A 24,145-nucleotide genomic window follows, 5' to 3' on the forward strand; every position below is an offset into this window, starting at 1 on the left:
CAGCAAGAAGCTCACCACGATAGTGGGCTTTGCAAGCTCGAATAATGCCCTGATTCAATGGCCGAATTTTTGCAAATTCAGCCATTTTAAAGAGGGCAGACAGTTGTTGAAAATGATCCATGATTGACACCCCTCAATGTCAAAGTGGAACTCCAAAGACTGGCTGCTACTTTTGTATAGCATTTTGTTAAACACAGTTACTCAAATTCAGCAACTCCTGATTCATCAGTTATGGCACCATGTGATTTTTTTTTTTTTTTTTAGATTCTGGTGGTGGGTAAAAGGCCCTGTAAGGATGTTGATTTGATGATATACAAACAGTATAGAGCAGTGTATGTGGAAACCTCCCAAAAAAACCTAGCATATCTCCCTCTCTCTCTCTCTCTCTCTCTCTCTCTTGAAACATTTGATAATTGTTTTGCAGGTTCCCTCCATTTCATAATGCTGTTCTGTGCATTTTCTGGGAAATTTAAGTTCAGTTTTGCCTTTCTTTCCAAGACAGTGATGGTCTTCTGTACCAGTGCTTTCTCACTGCTTTGTATTTAAGCAGTGGGTAATGCCCTATTTGGTGTTATTGCAGGAAAGAAGGATGGATAATTATTGTGACATTTCTTGGGAATTCTGTGTTTTATTGATGTTTACAAAAAGTTTTATTTATGTTAGCTCCAAAAACAGCAGTACCGTTCTACCAGCAGCTCCTATGTTTACACCAAATCCTTTGAAGAAGTCAAGGAAACTTTGAGCTTATGATTTTCGGTTACATATAGAGCAGCATAGTAATTCCTAAAACACCTTGGTTTTACAAGTTTTCCAGTCATGAATGGTTACTAAAAGTTCATATAAATTAAAATATAAAATATTTAAGAGTATAGGCCTCATGCTACAAGGTAGAATGACTAACATGTAGGTTAGTGCAAAAACATCATTTTAACGTAGCCATCTACCAAATTTATCTACCAAAGTAGTTAAATTAATTAATTCACTTGGCATCGTTTTGGTTATCTCATATTGTGAATGCCTTCACAACGAGTTGCCATGGTATTGTACTACCTTGAATAAATAACACTTCACCAGTGGAGAAGACTACTGTTATTTATTCTCAGTGGATACCACCACCCTGACGGCACCGTTTCAAGGCTTGTTGGCCTCTCTTCGGTGGGTATCCTGGTGTTGCAATAGTGACAACCCAGTTATGAAGTATGTTATTTATTCGAGGTAGTACAATACCATGGCAACTTGTGAAGGCATTCACAATATGAGATATAACCAAAACGATGCCAATTTAATTAATTAATTTAACTACTTTGTTAATGACTACATTAACATGATGCTTTTGCACTAACCTACATATTAAAATATTATTTAAATAGAACAGCCTAATAATACATCTTTTATTTGGTTATCTGTGATCATTTAGGGCCATGCTTCAAGTACTAAATCAAAATTACAGTGCAGTTGGAAATAACCAAACTGACCTCATAAACAGTATTGTGTTCATTTAGATGCATAAATACACTTAAGACTCATAAACTAAAAAAATATCCCCAGAATGAAAAAGATACATCTTATAGTATATCCTGGTCCATCAAATAGGACTGGCTTTGTGGAATTTTTAATATAATTAAAATGCTATAGTTTCTGTCTCAGTCATAGAGTTGGCATAAACTAAAGGAGAACAGGATAGAAAGGTATTGCATAATTTCACAAAAGAAGAAAACTTAGTAATCACACTTTGGGTACATTACTAAATCAAAGCATACCTAAAATATGAGTAAAACTTTAAATCAAGGAAGCAATACCTTTTATATGAAACTTTGGTTGGGATCACAAAAAATATATACTTTAAACGTTAGTAAAAATCTTAAATTGGGATTCTCTTGTGCTATGAATTTAAATAAATTACCATTTATTCTCTAGATGGCTGAAGCCAGAAAAGTTTATAAATTCATCATGATTACATACCAATTAGTTTAACTTCTGTTCCGGGAAAAATAATGGAGTCACTGGTTAAAGATACATTGCAGGATCATCTAGACAAGACTGCAGCAATAATTCAGACACAGCATGGGTTTGTTAAGGGAAAGTCTTGTCTGACAAATTTGATAGGATATTATGATGTGGTTACAAAGGAACTGGATGCAAAAAATAATTTTGATATCATATACGTGGATTTCAGGAAAGCTTTTGACACTGTTGCGCATGGAAGACTACTGTACAAATTGGAGCAGAATGGTATTAAGGGAGGGTAAGTTTCTACAATGGATAAAAGGATGGTTGAGTGGGAGAAGACAGAGGGTGATGATCAATGGGTGCTGCTCTTTGTGGACTAATGTTATTAGTGGAGTCCCACGGGGTTCAGTGTTGGGTCTACTGTTGTTTTGTATATTTATCAATGATATTGATGAAGGTGTATCAGGCTTAGTATCAAAGTTTGCAGATGATACAAAGGTTGGCAGGATTGTTAATGACAGTAATGGCAGTGTGTTACTGCAACAGGATCTAGGAAATTTGGGCAGATGGGCTGAGAAGTGGCAACTGAAGTTTAACATTGAAAAATGCAAAGTACTGCATATGGGTAGAAGTAACCGCAGAGAAATGTACCAACTGTGTGGTACTACACTTAAGGAGATAGAAAATGAAAAAGACCTGGGAGTAATTGTACAGTCAGATATGAAGTTTTCTGAACAATGCAGACAGGCTGCCAGGGTAGGTCATGGGGTATTGTCAATGATATACAGGAATTTTGTTAGCAGGGAAAAGGGGGTGATTGTCTCTCTGTATAAGGCAATGGTCAGGCCACGCCTTGAGTACTGTGTGCAGGTCTGGGGGCCTCATTTTAGGAAGGAGTAGATTTGCTTGAGCGTGTACAGAGAAGGGCAACAAGATTGGTGAAGGGAATGAAGGGATCCTCTTACCAGGAGAGGCTTAAGTTCTGCAAATTGCAATGGCTGGAGACTATGCACCTGCGAAGTGATCTGATTGAGGTGTATAAGGCCTTGAATGGATTGAGCACGCTGAATTCTGATGGGATCCTTCCACTTGTTCAGATTATGAACCTAAGGGGGCATAAATTGAATTTGAAGAAGGACGGATGTAGAATAGATGTGCGGAAATTTGCCTTTAGCCAGTGGGTGGTTAATTGCTGGAACAAACTTCCAGCTGTCGTTGTGGAAGTTGATAGGTTAAATAAATTTAAGGAGGAACTGGACAAATATTTAGAGGGGATTGTTTTGTAATTTTTTTTTTTTTTTTTGTTTGTTTGATGCTGCATAAGCTCATACGCTTGCTTTCTTGCATCACATGCCAGCACTACTACTAAGGCCGCTGTAGCCTAGTGGTCAGGCGCGCGAGTGCATAAGTACACATGCCTTGAGTGATCAGGGTTCAAGCCCGTGACTGCTGAATACGGTGCTGTTTTTTGTATTCTGTGTATCTTGTAAACTCCTCTGACCATTTGGTCATCCTGGAGTATAAACAGAAAATTTATTTATTATGTATTTATTACTACTACTACATATCGAATTATTAATGGAAGCTGGATTTTTAGTGCTATAGTCACAATGGGCCATGCATTTTTTTGTTGCAGAGTACTTGCTCAACTTTCAATCTCCTTACTTTTGGCCATACTTGCTAATCACTGGATCATGGCCCCTTAAATCATTATTTGAGCACCAAGAAGGTGCTCAAACAATACAGTGGAATCATGATTTAAAATTACGGCGCAAACAATTGTGTATTTTGCTGCATGGTTGCAGGTGCAGGCTGGGTGGGAGGAATCTTTAGACCCTTAAAGTAGTGTGAGAAGCAGAAATAACAAGAATATAAGTGCATTACTCCTCTGGATTCATAAGAGCTCTTTCTCTGTTGTTGAAGGTCTTGGAGAAGTAAAATGCTAAAGTTTGAATGGATTTGTCCATTATAATATAAGTGCTTGTTGTTGTTCGAATTTAATTTTAATGTGCCCAGCTTTCCACTGTTGAGGTGTCAGTTAGTGGCAGAATTGTTTGTAATCCAACAGAGAAAAGAACTTTCAGAAAAAAGCTAGTTCTCTGAGACAAAAAAAAAAAAAAAAGTTTGAATTTAGATTCGTTGGTGTCTCTTCACTAAGTTTAGAGACAGCATGTTTAGCTTTTTTTTTTTTTTTTTTTTTGTAGCAATAAGTCCTTTTTTTTTAATGCAAACTTCCTATGCCTTTCAGTGGGATAGTACATTATAGTTTCATTATAATATGTAATATTGGTGTAAATACACCATAGAAAACTACTCTTAAACGAAAAAACTATGTTTGTAGTTTGAAGGGGCATCATTTTATCTGTATCTCATATTGTGCTCCTCCTTCACAACGAGTTTCCATGTATTGCACTACCTCGAATAAGTATGAGATACTTATTCTGTATCTTATACTTATTCATCATTATATACTTATACTTATTCATCATTATATCTGTATCTCATAATAAATATGAGATATAGATAAAATGATGCTCCTTCAAAATACAAACAGTTTTTTCGTTTAAGAGTTTTCTATGGTATTATATAGAATATATGGTATTATATAGAATATACACCAATATTATATAGAATATTTACACTCTTAAATATATGATGCTTTATTGCATCAGTCTTCATTTTAACATTATAGTTTCATTATATTTATTTGGTAAATCTCTTAAATCAGGCATATTCATATATTTTTAATAAATCTAATTTTACTATACACATTAAAAGGTGCTATCTCTCTCTCTCTCTCTCTGATGAAAGTTTACTTTATTATTTATTTAGATGCAACATTGCCATGACCGAGTGTTTCGGGACTTTGATCACTCATCGTTTGCCATAGTGAAGGGTTCTCTAAAATTATCGGCAGTGAAGTTATTCAGTTGAACTGTTGTGTACAACATTCAAAGTTAAAACTTTGCAGTTATAAAATAGTTCATTTTAGAAAAAAAGAAGAGTTCTTTTCACATTGCTGTATACAACTTCCTTCATGGTTGCAAGCCAGGGTTAGGGTTTATTTGGCTTTTTCAACAAAATTTTTCTAAGTAAGAGAATTTCTTCATCTGTGTTTTCTTTGGGCAGGTCGCTTAATATTGTTTAGTAAACTTAAGCTAATTTAGGACAATAGCCTCATGTTACAAGGGCTATAAAACTTTATTGCATAAGTATGGTGTAGCCTCATTTGCATTTACTATGTAGTTTGGTCATAGCAGTGAGCAAACTGCATAATAAATGCAGTGGTGTTAATGCTCATAGCAGAATGTGAGAATTAAGACTATAAAACACAGAGGATAAAAAGTTCTATTCCAATGCCAAATGTTTGCCTTTCATAAAATATCATTTAAACTGAAATTCACACAAAAGGTGTGACTAGATCTTTACACTGAATGCTGGACAAGTTTTCACTGAACAGATAGTTTATCACTTGATACCTTGCCAGGTTGGATATGAAAGTAGCTTGGTCGGTGTGGCCAGAAACATTGATTATGAATGGTTATGCATAGTATCCCAGTATTGTGTGTATGTGCATTTTCTTTTAAGATATTACTAAAGTTAGAAATCATAAGACAAAATCTTGCAATTAGATTAAGTAACATTACAGATTACAAAGTGTGATAGACTTATGGGCAATCAGTTAGCTCAATTTGTTTTTCCTTGTTGAAATATAATAATACAAAATGAATTTGTACGTTACTGTAATTGTATTCTTGTTAAAATGCCTAAAAAGCGTTAATATGTATATACAGTAGATTCCGTTTATTTGAGGCAAATCTTAAAAAATAGAATCCAATCGAAAAAATAGCCAGAGTTTACTTTGCTTAATTGGGTCAACATGCTATTTAATCGGGGCAGGAGACTGCACCACTGGAGATTACAATTGTCTCCAACTGTACCACGTGGTTTGGCCAGATTTCTAGAGGTCACAACCATAAAACAATTAACAGTCACCTGTTTATTGGGCTTTTCTGTTAGTGCAATCTGTCATAAACGGATAGTAAACTCGATCTTATTGAATTTGTGATAATACCCACAGCTGGAATTCTGTGGGTTATTATGGTGAAATGTGTTTACACTTCCACGGAATCTTCAATCATATAAAAAAATTAATTTTCAGAATCTTCTCCTCATTACTATTTTTAAAGCTTCATAACTTGTTACTCCATTCTCACTTGTGCATACGTGTTACTTGAAATTTGTGTGTGCCGTGTTCTTTGTTATTGATTGCTTATATTTTTACTGTTTTAAATTTTAACTCCCACCTGCAAATGTCAACTAGTTAGTATGTACATATTACAGTATGTATTAAGTATTCTGATTATCAAATATATTCTTCCAGTTTTCACGTACATTTAATTTTTTAATTGGTAAGGTAATGAAGGGTAAATTTGTGCTTAATGTACTTTACTTTTATAGCCTGTGGATAATATTCCTCCTATTTTCGCTAATTAGAATCGCTGTTTAATAATAGTTCGAGCCCATGACCACCAAATACGGAGGTTGTGGAAAGGTCAGGGAATGACCACCGCATATCCCCGGAGCAATATGGCCTTAGTTGCTAATGCTCCTAAAAACCAAATAACAAACATAACAAACAAACACTGTTTAATAGAATTAAAATTCAATTCACAAACATGATCACAATGACTGGTGCTTACTACACATCATATAGTGAATGGTACTTTACTATGGTGAGTCCATCATAAGCATGATTTGATTGTACAGTGAACCAATAGTAAAGCGGGGGTTCAATGTATTTTTAACTATTTACATGAAACTTCGGATAATTGGGGCAGCTGCTTAATTGGGCCAAAATGCACTAGTCCCGATGTGTCTCAAATAACCGGAATTGATTGTATTATATTTTATATTATTATATATTATTAGTGTATTATATTATTATTTATTTGTCCTTTTGCAGTTAGTTTCAACAATTATCATAAATATTATACCAGATGGCAAACCCCCTCTCTCTGTAGATGGAAAGACTAAAATTGGTCCTAAGGTGAATATTTCAAGCATATTTTTATGTAATTATTTTCTAGAAATTTATAATGCTTGTGATTCAGGAGTTTATTTTTCTTCTTTTCAGAAGAAGAAAAATAAATTGTTTTCAGCATTGATTTTTCCTTTTCAAAATTTAATTTATAAATGGATGAAACTAATTTTTAAATTATCATCTGTTTATAAAAAAAAAAAAAAAAAAAATGCGCAGAATTTAATACGTGCATATATCCAAAGTTGAAATACTTATAAATAGTTACTTTCATCATTATATGGAGTACATATTTTGATTTATCTGTTTCATATTTTAAAAACTACTGAGGTGCTTATCAGTCAGAAAATTCATTTCAAGCTGTTAATCTGTTTCTTCAACACTAAGAATATGTATGTATGAGTTATTATATCACAGCTCATATATGAGTTGTGATATTAAAGTTTAGGGACTGACTTTATATCTTGAAACTATGGAATCATAGTTAGTTATGATGTTGCAACATTCTTGGTATCTACTAGATGCATTAATGTATGAATTGCTTGTTTATCTTCAATCATTCTGAATTATGTTGAGTAGACTGCTTCATATCATTACTGAGCAGAAAATTTGTATCCAATTTTGTTTCAAATTAAAAGAAAGTGAAACAAACTGACAATGTTGAAAGCTGCTTTCAGAGAAGATGCTATATATTTCTCAAAGTTTAAAGAAGGTACTTGTCTGTTGAAGGCGATCTCACACGGCTGTCCTTAACTTCAAAACCATTGATTCAACTACATCTGTTCATTATATGATGAGGCGTGATCAGTATTTAACTATTTAAGTTGAAGTTGTTAGTAAAACTGATATGTCCCAGTGTGTGCCTTGCATGGTGGGATCCTTTTCAGCATGCTGCAGAGCCCTGGGTGCCATGTGATTATTAATGTAACTAAGTGATCTCTATAGTGTGTGTGTGCAAAGCAAACAAATAGATTATTTCTGGCTTTAAATACATTATTCCTTATTTAATTATATAGGGTAGCTCTTTTGCACAGCAAGAAGTAGGCACAGTTCAGAAGAGAAATTCACTCACCTTTCTGTTTCTTGTTAATAGTATTAACTCAGCCACTTGGTTGGTTACCCTTGTGGCACTGCTCCTGCAGTGTGGGGCCGGAAACTGGGACGTGAAGTCATTTTTCCAGGGCCAAAAGGAGCAAAATGACCTCTACAAACGTACAGGATTAAAGGATCCTAACGTGACCACCCATGAGATATGAGGACTGTTCAATAAAGAATGTTTTTTTGTTTTTTTTTTATGTGAAAATATCTTTTTCAGCACCTACTAAGTTTTCAGACTGAAGTAAAAAGTTTGGTCGAGAAAATGCGACACGAAAATGATGCAAATGAAGTCACTTCCTAAATGACACTGACACTAAAATGAGAGACAAAAATAGAAATTGTTGACAAATATTTGTATTGTTGCAGTTATTAGTTAAAAGCAGTCATATAACAAATACTTGTATTGTTGCAATCACACTATTCAACAAATGGCTACAATAAAATGGGTAATTAGGCTATTGGCTTGGATTTTGCTAACCTCTTCCAGGCCAAGAATGTTTTCACATGAAATAAAACCTATTTCATGGGTACAAGGTACACCAGTTTTTTTTTTTTTTTTTTCCCTTCTCCTTCACAAGATGAAAAAAGTAATTCCCATTGGACGAAATGCACTTACTCCAATGTTAGCATTAGTAGTGGCAAATGATGCAAGAAAGCAAGCTTATACAGCATCAGCAAAAAAAAAAAAAAAAAACCACCCTTCCTGTAATTCACCTAACCATCCCCTCCAACAGTTTATCTAGTTCTTCCTTAAATTTATTCAGGCTATCCACTTCCACAACATCAGACAAAAGTTTGTTTCAGCAATCAACCTCCTGTTGGCTAAAAGCAAACTTCTGCGCATCTATTTTGCAATCAACCCATCCTGTCTCTCTAAAAGGTCATATTCATTATGGAAATTGAAATACACTTTCATCGTTATCATATGTTCCCGTTATAGGAATCAATTTTGGCTGCCTTTGTGATATTTTGCTAAAGCACGTTTCTGGAGGTCATGACCAAAAAATAATAAAAACAATTTGCCCTTTCCGGTTTATTGGGCTTTTTTGTTAGCACAATCTATTATAAATGGGTAGTAAACTTGATCTTATTGCATTTGGGATAATCCTGGTATCTGGAATTCTGTGGGTTTTTACGTTATGGTATTATGGTGAAATGTGTTCCCCTTCACTGAGATCTTCAATTACATAAAACACAAATTTTCAGAAACTTCTCTTCATTCTTATTTACGTATTACAATGATGAAGGGAAAGCGACCAACGAAAAGTGCAACTGGTGGTAGTGTCAGAAAACAAAACAAAATTGATGTACAAATGAAGATGATTAATTAAGAAGTATGAAGCAGGACAGAGTTTGTAATTTATTGCAAGGGAATTAGGTCTCACTGCTTCAACAGTGAATAGTATTTTAAAGAACAGTTAGATAGTATGAATCAGAGCTGTAATACTCAATACGTTCTACATTGATAATAATAGTTGTAAAATAATAAGAGGAGTTTACCTCAACATACAGTGGAACTTCTCTATTACGAACTTCTATTTAATGAATTTCTCTATATTACGAATTTTTTCGCAAAACATTGCACCTTGAAACGAAATTACATGTAAAATTAACCTCATATAACGAAGTGTTAGTCTCTCTATAAAGAATTTTTAAAAAAATTAGTAAAAGCAGTTTTGAAGATTTTCAAGCATTTATTGCTAAACAGCTGCTCAAATATACTGCCTCCCTCCTTCCTTCCAAAATTGCGCATTAGCATCTGGAATTAAATAATCATCCTTTTAGTGAACACTTGTGGCCATTGACGCCCGTAGGAAGGTCTTTGTTTCATTTTTGTTACAGTTATTAAACCAAATAGGTTTTCTTAAAAGTGGTCTTAAACTTTACAATAAATAGGGTAGATTTGTAAATTGATGTTGGCTCGGGGGAAAACGAAATTCGCTGCGGTACGTTGCGGCGGTACCTTTAGCATGTTGCGGCGGCAATACATAGAATGCTACCATAGTCGGTTTTTAGTAACGCCTACTGAGTGACATTTGCTTCTCACCTCAACTGTACCACGTGACCTTCCTGTCAATCATTATATGGTATGTCCATTCTCGTCTAACTGGACTCCCAGTAGATGGTTTTCATGAATATTTTTTTTTTTTTTTTTTTTTATTTCGTTTGTCATCAATCACATAGGCTATATGCTCTTGTATTTTTTTTTTTTCTGAAAAGTAACATACAGCATACGTTAATCTTTCGTGTATATATGAATGAAAGCAGAATAAAAAAAATTCACAAAGTCGTATATTTCTTCAAAGTGAGTGATACTGTTGAATTGGCAAGTGAACGTCATTGACTAACAATTCACTATATGGCCAGCGCAGCGAAGTTTGCTGTGTATGTATCGGCAAGAACTGCAGTAGAGTAATTTTTATAATTGCGGAAACAATGTCGAAGAGAAAGTGTTTAAGTATTAATGATAAAGCAAAGATTGTTATGATATTGACCAGGGTTTTAAGAAAAAAGATGTTGTGGAGAAATATGGCAATCTGCAAGCAGTTTATCTATGATTTCAAAAAAAAATCGAGAATCAATTTTAAATGCAATTGAAGGAGGAGCAGACAAGAAGCGAATTAAGTTGTGTATATACGAAGATGTTGATAAAGCTGTTCTAAAATGGGTGCAAATGATACGTGAAAAGAATATTCCAATATCGGGCCTAATAATTAAGCAACAAGCTCTGAAATTTGCACAGTCCCTTGGACATACAGAATTTAATGCGAGCACTGGGTGGCTAGATAAATTTAAGAAGCGCCACAGAATTGTGGAAAAGGTTATTTGTGGAGAAAGTGTTAATGTAAGCAAAGAAGATTGTAACAGTTGGAGGAACAATACCTTAAAGAAGATTTTGGAAGAATATGAGCATAAGGATGTTTTTAATGCTGACGAAATGGGTTTATTCTTTAAATGTTTATCGAATAGAAAACTTGCTTTTAAGGATGATAAATGCTTTGGCGGAAAACAAAGCAAAGAAAGAATCACTGTGCTAGTTGGAGCAAATATGACAGGAAGTGAAAAATTAAAACTTTTAGTCATCGGAATATCAAAAAACCCAAGATGTTTTAGAGGCACAAAATCTTTGGAAGTTGACTACACCTATTAATAAAAAAGCATGGATGACAAGTGATATTTTTGAAGAATGGATATTAAAACTAGACAAGCGTATAACAAAAGAAAAAAGGAAAATTGTGTTGGTAACTGACAACTGTCCTGCACATCCTGCCAATATTTCTGCCAAACTTAAAAGTGCGAAGTTGTTTTTACCACCAAACGTAACGTCAAAACTCCAGCCAATGGACCAAGGCATTATTAAAAATTTTAAATTTCATTATCGAAAGAGAATAATAATGAAGATTGTCAATGCGTTATCAGAAAATAGAAACTTGGAGGTTACATCTCTGAACTGGCAAAAGTTTGGACAAACGATGTCACTGAATACACTATTCAAAATCGTTTTTCGAAAGTGGGATTTGCATTGAATACAGAAGTCGAACAACGACTGGACGAACAAGATGAACTGCCCCTTTCACAACTGAAAAACTTTTGGACGATTATTAGAATCGTCTGGAAACATGGAAAATGAAATAACACTGGATAGTTATGTTTATGTAGATCACAGCAGAACATCCAAATGAAGATGAAATACTGCTGAACAGTGTTAGATTCGACCTGATCACGAAGAAATTAACGATGACGCTGAAGACGCATCAGAACAACCCGTAGAAAAGCCAACTCGCGAAGAAATGATTAACGCTTTTAAAACGGTGCGTATGGGTGTACAGTTTGTGAAAATGTTCCTGATAATGTTTTTAATGCTCTGAACAAATGTGAGGTTTTCTTTGAGAATCAGACAATTTTTTAATTGTACTGTGCAAACAAAAATTACAGATTTTTTTTAATTTGTGATATTTACCGGCGAAAATTGTGTAAATGTAATTTAAATAATTGTTTTTGAAATAAAATACATTACATTAAAAATAAATGTAGATTCGTTTTCATTTTCTAATTAGATAACAATTTCTAATAAAAAATATTCTCTGTATAACGAAATTTCTCTATAACGAATTTTTTCGCCGGATTTATCGAATTCGTTATAGGGAAGTTCGACTGTAGTTTACCTCAAGTGTTCTACGTGCTATATTGAGGTAAACTCCTCTTATTATTTTACAAATATTATTATCAACGTAGAATGTATTGAGTATTACAGCTCTGATTCATACTGAAGTGTTCTACATACTATATTGAGGTAAACTCCTCTTATTATTTTACAAATATTATTATCAACGTAGAATGTATTGAGTATTACAGCTCTGATTCATACCGAAGTGTTCTACATACTATATTGAGGTAAACTCCTCCTATTATTTTACAAATTTTAAAGAACAGTGCACGTATAAAAGAACATGTCAAAGGATCAACGCACTTAAGATCAACAGTGATCACAAAACAGCATTCAGGTGCTATATTGAAGATGGAACAGCTGTCAATAATATGGATGGAAAATCAGATTCAGAAGCGAGTGCCCCTGAGTCTAATGGCCATTCAAGCAAAAGCAACAAATATTTATAAAGATATTAAGGATAAGTACGCATACCCCAACCCAAGTTTGTGGCAAGCAACGGGTGGTTTAATAGGTTCAGGCATTGTGCTGGTTTCCACAACGTTAAAGTATGCAGTGAAGTCGCCAGTGCTGATTCTGCAGCTGCAGAGAAATTTTGTGATGTGTTGGAAAAAATTATTGATTAACGCAGCTGTTCAACGCAGTAAATTTTTAATGTTGACGAGACTGCTCTGTATTTAAAAAAATTCCATATTGAACATACATTGCCAAAGAGGAAAAGAAAATGTCAGGTTTCAAGGCGTTGAAAGATAGAGCCACGCTCTTGCTTGGGGCTAATGCAGTGGAAGATTACAGATTAATACCACTGCTTGTGTACCATTCTGAAAATCCTCATGCATTTAAGGGCATCAATAAAACCATCCTACCCATGCATTTCCGATCGAACCAGAGAGCATGGATAACAATATTTCTTTGAGGGTTGGTTTAAATGTTGTTTCATTCCCGAGGTTGAAAAATATTGTAAAGACAACGACGTTCCTTTCACGATTTAGCTTCTATTAGATAATGCTCCTGGACATCCTACACATCTAGATGATTTCATTTCAAATGTTGAGAGACTCATATTTCTACCGCCAAACACGACTTCACTCATCCAACCTATGGATCAGGGTGTTATTTCGAATTTAAAAGCATACTATTTATGCACAACATTTGCTCAGGCATTGTCTGCAGTAGACAGTGAGAAAAATTTTACGTTATGTGACTTTTGGAAATCTTACAATATTTACCAAGCCATCTTTAATATTAATAAGCCCTGGGTGGAAATTACTAAAAGTTGTTTAAATGGCACATGGAAGAAAATATGCCCATGTCACGTAAAAGGCTTTGAAGGATTTGAAAAAAATGAATCATATGAAGAGGCTACAGATAAGATTGTAAAGATTGCAGAGTTACTTCAGTTGGAGGTTGTTGCCAAAGACATGGAGGAGTTAATAGAGGAAGAGAAGGAATTATCTAACAAAGAACTTATTGACTTGCAGGCAGCAATAGTGAATGAAGGAAATGTTGGCGAAGTTCAAGATGAACCAATTGAGGAGTTGAGATGCTTCATCACCAGAGAGATGGCAGTAGCATTTCGTGAAATTGCATCAGCAATGGCGAGGTTTGAGAAAATGGATCCTGACGGCGAATGATATGCTTGCTTGCTACAAAGAAATCTACGATGAAAAGAAAAAACCCACCGTTCAGTCATCCATTAATATGTTCTTTCATAAGGTTGAGCGGCCAACCCCTTCTAAATCTCCACAGCGGTGTACTTATCAGCTGAAGACGTCGATTCTGGCAATGATGCCCAAGTGGTAAAACTTACTGACGTTATGCCTGTCTCCTCTCTTTATTTGTAATTTTATAGTTTTGAAATTTTTTAAATTGCACGCTTTTGTAATTTTTCCTGCGCATGAGATAAAAAATTGAATAAATACAATAAATAATTCTATTCACATGTTCATTGAACAAATCTCTTTTGATTCAATCAATTCAGCGAGCACAGTTGCGACTGCTGCACAAGCATGGGGGAAATTTGACATGTAAAATCAGACTTACGTAGAGTTCCGCGGAACGCAACCCTTACATTGATCGGGGAGTGGCTGTATTTGGATTTCAGGAAGACTTTTGATACTGGAGCAATGTGGCATCAAGGGCAATTTGCTTCTGTGGATAAAGGGATAGTTGAGTAGAAAAGGACAGAGTGCTTATCAATGGGTAATTGTGCAGCCAGATATAAAATTCTCTGAGTGGTGCAGACAGGCTGCCAGGACAGCTTGTCAATGATATACAGAAACCTTGCTAGCAGGATTAGTGAAATGATTAGTCATTTGTACAAGGCCATGGTTTAGGCCGTATCTGCAGTACTGTATACAGGTCTGCCCTCCTCACTTTAGGAAGATTGTTGGTCTACTGAAATGTGCAGAGAAGGGCAACCAGATTGGTATATGGAACAAATGGGTGCTCTTACCAAGAAAGGCTTCAGTTCTGCAAATTGCAGCATCAAGACCAGGCACCTGTAGGGGAGATCCAGTTGAGGTGTTTAAGGCCTTGAATGGATTGAATAAGCTAAATGTTGATAGCATTCCTACTCTTGCTGAGACTACACATAAGGAGAGACAGTTTCAATTTAAGGAAGGATGGTTGCAAGATAAATATGTGGAAGTTTGTCTTCAGCCAGTAGGTGGTTGATTGTTGAAACAGTCTTTTCCATCTGGTGTTGTGAAAGTGGGTGGCTTGAATAAATTCCAGGGAGAACTAGACAAATTCATATGGATCAGTAAAGTTTGTAGGTTTGTTTGTTTTTTTTTGCTGATGCTATACATGTAGGTTTTTTTTTTTGCTGTCACTTTATAGGCTTGCTTTCATGCATCATTTGCCATTACTACTACAACCTCTGCAGCAGTCCACAATGTTGGTGAGAAGAGAGGGCGGGGGCATGAATCTACTCCTCTGGCGCAATTATCTTTTTTAAACTTCAGCATATTTTAGTATTTTCCCATGTTTTGTATGATTGATAATTCACAAAGCTGCACATATTGGCATGTAGTGAATATTGCAAAAAGTGGCTTATTTATATTTTATGATGGACTGGTTCATTTTGTTATATTTTGAAGTTGTAGTGCATATTTCACTGATCACTGCCTGTGGTAAATGATATCAAAAACTAGGTCTATTAAGATCTTATAATTATATTTTTTCACATACATGACTTGATTTTTAGGCCTGGCAAAATTTTGCTCGAAGAGAATGGAAAGCAGGAGGAACACCGCTTCAGGAAAATGATATGTGTGAAAGTCGTGTGATAATACGTGATGGGGAACTTTTATGTGGTGTATTGGACAAGGCACAGTTTGGTGCAACTCCTTTTGGATTTATACACTATTCTTATGAGGTAAATTAATGGTATCTTTATTTCAATGGAATTCATAATTCAAATTTACTTAAATTTTGGTTAAAATGTGGGATAATTTTTTTCCCCTTTTTTATTTGGAAATGCAGTTTTACTATTTGTTTTTATTGTCTGGTAGTCAACATAGGTTTTTTTTTTTTTTTTTTTAATGAGTAATGATAAATAGACCTGACTTTATGTATTAATTTCCCTTACCAATAGGCAGCTTCTCTTGACTTGAGAAATGTAGTTTTGTTTTGAAAATGAAACTTTTTCTTTCAATCATATAAATAAGCGACTGGGAGAGTGTTCATCATATACAATAAAATCCTGTTATAATGAATACCGTGTTGAAGAAAATTTCAATGTTAAACAAAAAAAAAAAAAAAAATATATATATATATATATATATATTGATATGTTCTAGATATATTAAAAGGTTGATATAGTAGAATATGGTAGTGTAAAAATATTGGATTAGAAATGAGGTAACAAGCTGAGTAAGTTAAGGTGCGGTCTGAGAATGACCTGTAAGTCAAAACAGCCCAAGTAACGTGTAAAGGCCAACACCAGCATACTTCTAGGTTTTGCCACAGTGCCGGCATTGGCCTTTACATGTTACTTGGGCTGTTTTGACTTACAGGTCATTCTCAGACCGCACCTTAACTTACTCAGCTTGTTACCTCATTTCTAATCCGATATTTTTACACTACCATATTCTATATATCAACCTTTTAATATATCTAGAACATATCAAATTAATACAGACCGATGTAATGCACCATCTTTCACATAGATGGCATTAATCTGTTCTGATTTTATTAATAACCTTAAGTTATCTATGATTTTAAAATTTACAAATAATTCTTCGCCTAATGTGTGTGTGTACACACACATTTCTAGCTCTGGTAGACTTTGCTTATTACTTAATAATGATTTTAAAATTCATAAGTGAAATATTTTTGGAAAGTTCAATACAAGTTATTTTCAAGATCCACCTATGCCTAAAATATGCTAGTTTTCAATGTAAGAAGAGCTTTTAAGTATTCTTTTGGCAGCATGGTATGCACGTATATCAGGAAATGGAAATTGGTGAAATAATGAGCACTTCAACCTGCATGAAGTGTAACCTAACTTTAATTTCTTAAAGAATTAGATTATTCCCAAACATTGCTTTGCTAGCTGTGTGGTTCCTAAATAAAAAAAAAAGAAAAAAAAAAAAGTAAATTGCAGCCATTATCAAACCACTGCAGGATGGAAGCCTCCTCAACAATTCATGCTGAGAGAAATGGACCATAATCTGCCACGCTGGTCCAGTGTGGGTTGGCAGATCAACCGTATTTAGCAGTCAGGGGCTTGAACCCCTGTCTATTCAAAGAGCGTGTGCCACTGCACTCCCGCTCCTGACCACTCGGCTACGGTGATACATCAAGTACCACTTCTTCAGGAACTGCAAAGACAGCAGAAACTGTTGAATTATGGTTGCTTCACATAGAGTTGTTAATTTGATTACACATTTGTTACTTGTTAATATTTAGTCTAGTACTTATATGTATAATAGATTCTGAATTAGTCAACCAATGGCTATTAGTAAACATTACATAAAGATTAATTTTAGAAGTTTAAATAATTTTTTTAAATCAGTTACGTTTATATTTTATTTAATTTAATCTGATTTACTAAATTATTAAGTAAATAGATAGCTGTGAATAATTACATTCTTGTAATGCTGTCCTTATAACACCATCCTCTCATACCAAGACAGTGGTTTACAATTAATTATATTTATATATTCCATACTGTATTCTCAATTTTTTTTAAAATCAAAACTCGGATTAAGATATCCTGGGGCCTATACCTGAGTGTGAGGATATTCATATACAGTAGAATGTCGGTTATCCGAAGTCAGTTATCTGGAATAATTTGAAAGGCTGATTTTTCTTCTTTTGTTTTTTATTATTATTAATGGTAGTATAATAATTTGAAAGGATGATTTTTCGACCCTTCTTTTTTTACTAATGGTAGTACTTCAGACAAATGTTTATTATGCTACGAGAGTATTTCTGTCTCATTTTTTTTACATTGTTATATCTTGTGAAATGTTGGATTAGGACTAATGGGTTTTCTCTGAAAACATGAGTGATAGTTTAGTCATTTGCTTCTATGAACTCAATTTTCCATGACATATTTTGTTCTCTTCATTTTATATTGTTTAGTTTAGCTGCAGATTCTATAAGAATAATATTGGCCCAAAACTGTGTGATTTATTGTTTTTCTCAGTTTTTTATGGGTAAAATGTCAATGAAAAGAAACATCACTGAAATGGATAGAAAACCAGGAAGAATACGATAAAATCAAATTGATATTATTAAGGAACTTAAGAGATTTTGCAGCAAAAAAAGAAAAAAATCACATTTAAAAATTTTTTTTTTCCCACATAAAATTTGCAGTAAAATACCTATTCTGAATAATACATATGTAAATGTGTGAATTTTTATGTGTAAGTTATTATTATTTTTTAAATTAAATAAATTTGGTTTTTTCATGCTATTTAAAGTCTTTCTTTTACCTTACTTTAAGTACCTTAATTTTACCTTATACCTTAATTTGGTCCTTGAGGTTGTCAAAGACATTCTCTCAGATATGCCAGACGCTTGTCTGGCATATCTGAGAGAATGTCTAAATGAGAGAATGGGAGTCTAAAACCCTGATGGAACTGATATTCGGGTGACACTCAAGTCAAGTGGACCCAATTTTGGTGAAGTCCAGATGGTCTGTGACAGCCAGATCCTCTGCTTGCACCTTAATGTTTGTGGGACTGTTAGTAATTTTGGGTATAACTTCCATGCACAAGCACACTGTGGGTGACCACCCAGGTGTGAACCAACGTAAGCAGTGGTCGAGGTGTGGTGTCCACACCACACGGAGGAATGTTGCCCCTATGTGTTATCAGGCAATACTAGGTGGTAGATGACTCTCATCAACCGGTGCAATTCCACCACTTTTCTTATTGGAGGCTTGAAGTGGTGGAACCCATGTTCAGTCTCCAGAGCTAAGTTCCGGGTAACCCTTCCCCATCTCTTCCATCATGCAGTATGACTGATGACTTTTGAGGTTATGATGAACAACATGGTGAGATCAAATCTTTCTTACATTTCGAGGGTACAGCTCTAAAACAGTGTTCGCAGGCCAGTCGCTAGTTAGTACACCAGACTGAACCTATTGGTAATTCTTTAGGAGGCTTCTGGATCAGCTACTGTATAATCCTGCTACCTCTACTCTAGCAGATAGTGGCTGGAGGGAGTCCAAGTAGTGTGTGTGCAGGGGGGCATTGTTGAGACCACGTTATGTCAAGGAACTGGATATAGTCTTACCATCTGTATGCCATATCCAAAAATTTCATTACTTCATACAGCATGACCCCCCCCCCCCACTTTTTCTAACTATTGAATACACCATGAATTGTCAAACTAAGAGAGTAAGGTTATCTATATAAAGATCTAAACCTCCCAAATACTTCCTATTTCATTCACAAACATATGTGGTCTCAATTCTAATCTCAACGATGTCCATTTCCACTTGCAGTCTGCCAAACCCCATGTATTTTTCTGACAGAATCTCACCTATTGGTTGATTCAACTACTGCTCATCTCAGTTGCCCAAATTATTCGCTATATGATTCCTTTCACCTCAAAGGTGGTACTTAAAAAAAAAATATGTCTGTTCCAATATTCCCTGTCAGAGACTTGGTAATTTGGAATCTCCTCTTTTCAATTTTCTCTGGCTTAAAATCTCTCTACCTCATTATGTCAAATTCATCTGTTGTCTCTACCATTCACCCAACTCCACTAATCACTTGGAGCTCTTCGACTTCCTCTTTGCAACTTGACTTTCTCCAGTCCAACTTTCCTAAAAGTGAGGTAATTTTCCTTGGTGATTTTAATGTTCACAACTCCAGCTGGTTTCTGTTTTCTAGTCACACGACCCAGCTGGTCAAGATGCTGAGGTGTGAAGAGGTTCAATTACTAATGACTTTGCACAGATTGTTCATTTACCTACAAGAATACCAGACAATCCTAACCTTACTGCCAACAAGCTTGATCTTTTTCTCACAAACAACCCTTTTAAATATACAGTTGAAGTGAGTGATCCTTTAGGCAACTCAGATCACAACTTGATGATTGTCTTTTCTCCATTGGTGCCTTTATTTCATGGCTATTCCCAACCTCGTATTGTTTGGCATTACAAGAATGCAAAATGGGATGACCTGAGAGTTTTTTTTTTTTTTTTTTTTAAATTCTTTTCGTTGGTCAGATTACTGTTTCAAAACTTCTGATGTCAGCATTTGCTCAGATCATGTGAAATTATTCTTGTAGGAATGGAATCCTTTATTCCACACTCCACTTTAAAATCTCGTCCTTTATCTAAACCTTGGTTTTCCAATAAATGTACTAAGGCTGTTCAAGAGAAGAACGTTGCATATCATAATTGGCTTGTTTCCAATTCTTCAGTTTCATTTTCTGCCTACACCAAAGCTTGCAACAATTGTAAATCAGTCATTAATCAGTCCAAACTAGATCTTGAACAGGCTAAGAGTAGAAAACTTGCCACTTGCCCTAATGGTAGCCTAGCATTCTGGTCTCATGCCAAAGCTATTGGCCACAACTTTTTCCCATCTCTGCTCCCACCCCTGTCAAAACCAGATGGTATTGTTGTCACTTCAGCCACAGATAAAGCTGACCTGCTAGCATCCCATTTTCTTCCAACTCATGTATTAATGATCTTGATAAAACGCCTCTCACCAGTCCCAACACGCTCCATTCAATGCCTTCTGTGGTCTTCCACCAAAAGAAAGACAGAAGGATTTTGATGAAACTTGATGCTAAGAAATCTCCAGGTCAAGATGGTATTTCTCCACTTGTTCTCAAAACCTGTGCTCCTGAATTTACTCCTGTTCTTTGCCACCTTTTTTCACTTTCTTATTTCAAAGGTGTTTTTCCTTCTGCTTGGAAATTTGCTCATATCCAGCAAGTTCCTAAAAAGGGTGACAAATCCCTCCCATTCAATTATCATCCCATTGCAATTACTTCTACTCTTTCTAAAGTAACGGAGAAATCAATTAACCGCCAACTCTTAAAGTACCTAGAAACCTTTCATGTGATCAGTGATCGCCATTATGGAATCCACTTACTTTATTCTGGCTAATGTTGCCATTTATTGACAACTTCAATGGAAAATTTTGGTGAAACACAAGTAGTTGCTCTTGACATCTCAAAGTCTTTCGACCATGTTTGGCATAAAGGTCTTCTTTAGAAGCTTCCATCTTATGGTTTGCCGACTGTTTTTCGTAATTGGTTGTCCATTTTTCTCTCTGATAGTTCACTGAGGGTGATGGTAGATGGCTCTCTGTCTTCTAACTTCTCCACTATTGCTGGTGTCCCCCAAGGTTCAGTTCTTTCCTCCACTCTTTTCCTCTTATATATTAATGACCTTCCATTGACTGAAAATCCTATCCATAGTCTTGCTGATGATAGCACATTGCATTCCACCTTCCATTTTGAGAAACCTTGCCCTGCTCAATCAGTTTCAACTTCTCGAATATCCACTACCAATTACTTAAATGCCAATCTTCAGGTAATTCTCCAGTCCTAAAACTCAGTCTTGTCTTATATCTTACAAAAAGTATTCTTCTGCTCCTATGCTTTGGTGACACTCTGATTTCTAGGTAAAATGATATATCTCTTTTGGGGATTTCCCTGACTTCTAATCTCTCTTGACACAAGCACATTACAAATATTGCTTCCTCTGCATCTAAAAAACATGAGTTTTTCTTTCGCTCTTGGCATTACTTTTCTTCTAAACAGCTGTTCACTCTGTACAAATTGCAAATCTGCTCTACCATGTAATATTGTTCCCACATCTGTGGCAGTGCCCCCAAAACCTCTCTCAGGCTTCTAGATTTCGTTCAGAAGAGGGCAGTTATGTTAATTTATGACTCCTCTCTAACATAGTCTCTGCACTCACTGTCTCATAGACGTACTGTTTTTGCTGCGTGCCTTTTCTACAGATACTTCCATGGGCACTGTTCTTCTGAATTGGCTTCTATAATTCTCGCTCTCTCTTTCAAAACAGTCCAAACATGTGCCGCCAACATCCATTTACTGTCCAACTTCAAACTCACAGAACCAACTTTTTATCATCCTCATTTATTCATTGAACTGCCGTTTTCTAGGAAAACCTTCCTTCATACATATTTCTTGAAAATTAGTATGTGGAAGTTTATCTAATGTCAACAATATCTTCTTTTGTCTCCTCAATCTTCAAACCATGCACGGTACTAACTACTATAGGTTCTAATACCTCTTGTGTCTGGGGTTTTCATTAAAAAAAAAAAAAAAATCCTTAATACGTAACAGAATTAATTTAATTTTACCTTATGTTCGATTATCCGGAAAATTTTCTATCTGGAAGAAGTCTGACATTAATTATTTCGGATAACTGACGCTCTACTGTATATATATACAGTGGCGGACAAAAAAACTGCATCACTTGTGAATTTTGAAAATGTTTTGTACTGCATTGTGGGTTGCAAGAATTTAAAAAATGCAACTGTTAGATGAGATATATTTCTCTGTGAATGAAATCCAATAAAAAGGCTCCAACTGATGTACCTAATTGCCATATCTTTCCAAATGGTGAAATGCATAATTAATGGAAATATGAGAAATCATGCAAAATAGCAATCATGACAACCATACATACATTTTATTGCATTTACGTGTACAGACTGAAATGACAAGTTAACGTAATAGTATTATGTATTGTAAATCAGCAAAATAAGTCCTCAATATTTTGTTGTTCCTAGCTGCAATTACAGCCTTGCAATGACGTGGCATAGAATTAATCAACTTCTGGATACACAATTACCCAATTTCATGGTATCACACACTTACCGTGCTCTCCTGCAGCTGAATCTTACTTGTTGGCGTCTTCTGAGCAATTTTAAACAACATTATGTACCAGCAATTTTCAATAGGGTTTAAATTTGGACTGTTGCCAGGCCAGTCCAATGCTGTAATGCCAGCATTTCTGAGGTATGACTGCACCTTAAGGGAGAAAAACAAGGGAAAATATTGGTGTATGTTTTCAGCCTTGTGAGACAAGAAGGCAAACTCATCATTAAATCTAAATAGCATAAAACTTACCAATTGTGCTGTGTAGCAAGATGCTGAGTCCTGTTGAAAAATGCAGTTTTTCAACAAGATAGCAGTGTAGGTTTCTGCATTCACCGTTCCATTAATAAACTTAATAAGCTCCATCTACTTGCTTGTTATGCATTCCCAGACCATCTGACTGGCGGGGAACTTTACAGTCAGTGTTATGCCGTCAGGATGTAATGCCTCCGATTTTCATCTGACGTATCACTTCCCATCTGGGCCATGCATGTTGAATTTCATCAGAAAAGATGACTGTGTCTCAATGCTCTTTTGTCCATGAAACGTGTTTTAGCCCAAGAAAGTTACTTCTTCCTTATTTGTTGGGTCAACAAAGGCTTCTTCTTGGGCTGATAGGCATGTAGACCACATTCCGAAAGCAGTCTTTGGATAGTTCGTGCCCTTGTTTCAACACCAGAGGCCATTTCAAAGTACAGTTTTAAATCAGGAGCACTAGCATGGCAATTATGAAGGCATAGCTGTTTCAAATATCAATCTTGGAAAGGCGTAATCACTCTCTTATGGTCTGATCCAGGTCTTCTCTTTACATCACCAGTTTCATGCTTTAATTTCAGCACCTGGGATACTGTTGACTGGTAGCCGGCTATTTTATCAGTCACAGCACACATAGAAAGTGTAGCTGTTGTCCCTTCCTTGGACAACAGCTACACTTTTTTTTTTTTTTTCTTTCTTGGTATCAACTAAACATATGGAGCCATGCTTACACCTCCACAAAACAGAATACTAATGAGCGTGTATACCCTTCCTTATTTATAGAAACTGCTGATGCAATACCTTGCAATTACTGTCTGATGCAACAGAAGTGTTATCTGATGCAATACCTTTGTCGTTGCGACAAACATAATGACTGTAATCAAACAATACCTTATGTTTCACTACAAATGTTACTTCTTTAAAGGTGATGCAGTTTTTTTTTTATCCGCCACTGTGTGTGTGTATATATATATATATATATATATATATATTCCAAATATACTAGTATTCAACTATAATGACTTTCATACTGAAGCAGTTAAACACTACCCGCAGGAATTGGTGCTAGAAGTCACTAACAAGAGTGACTCGGTTAAAGCTACATATCTAGATATAGACATTCATAATAAGAATAACAACCTAGCTACCAAGATTTTTGACAAACGAAAAGAATTTAATTTCAAAACTATAAACCTAACCAATTGGGGTACTAATATTTCTATACGTATCCATAAAAATATAATAGTGACACAAGTTATCAGAAGATTATACATCTGTAACAATAAAAGTGATGTTATAGATGC

General features: G+C 35.2%; 1 protein-coding gene across 1 annotated transcript in view; it reads left to right on the forward strand.

Annotated features, from left to right (window-relative positions):
* Positions 1–24,145, forward strand: part of Polr1A (RNA polymerase I subunit RpI1) — a 476,971-nt gene that overhangs the window by 140,188 nt on the left and 312,638 nt on the right. Inside the window, exons 13-14 of the mRNA XM_090382924.1 lie at positions 6,917–7,000; positions 15,466–15,636. Coding sequence (XP_090239050.1) covers positions 6,917–7,000; positions 15,466–15,636 — 255 coding nt within the window. The remainder of the gene's footprint in view (positions 1–6,916; positions 7,001–15,465; positions 15,637–24,145) is intronic.

This window comes from Mastigoproctus giganteus, chromosome 10 (assembly GCF_048544385.1).
Source record: "Mastigoproctus giganteus isolate SK-2022 chromosome 10, ASM4854438v1, whole genome shotgun sequence".
Classification (NCBI taxonomy): domain Eukaryota; kingdom Metazoa; phylum Arthropoda; class Arachnida; order Uropygi; family Thelyphonidae; genus Mastigoproctus; species Mastigoproctus giganteus.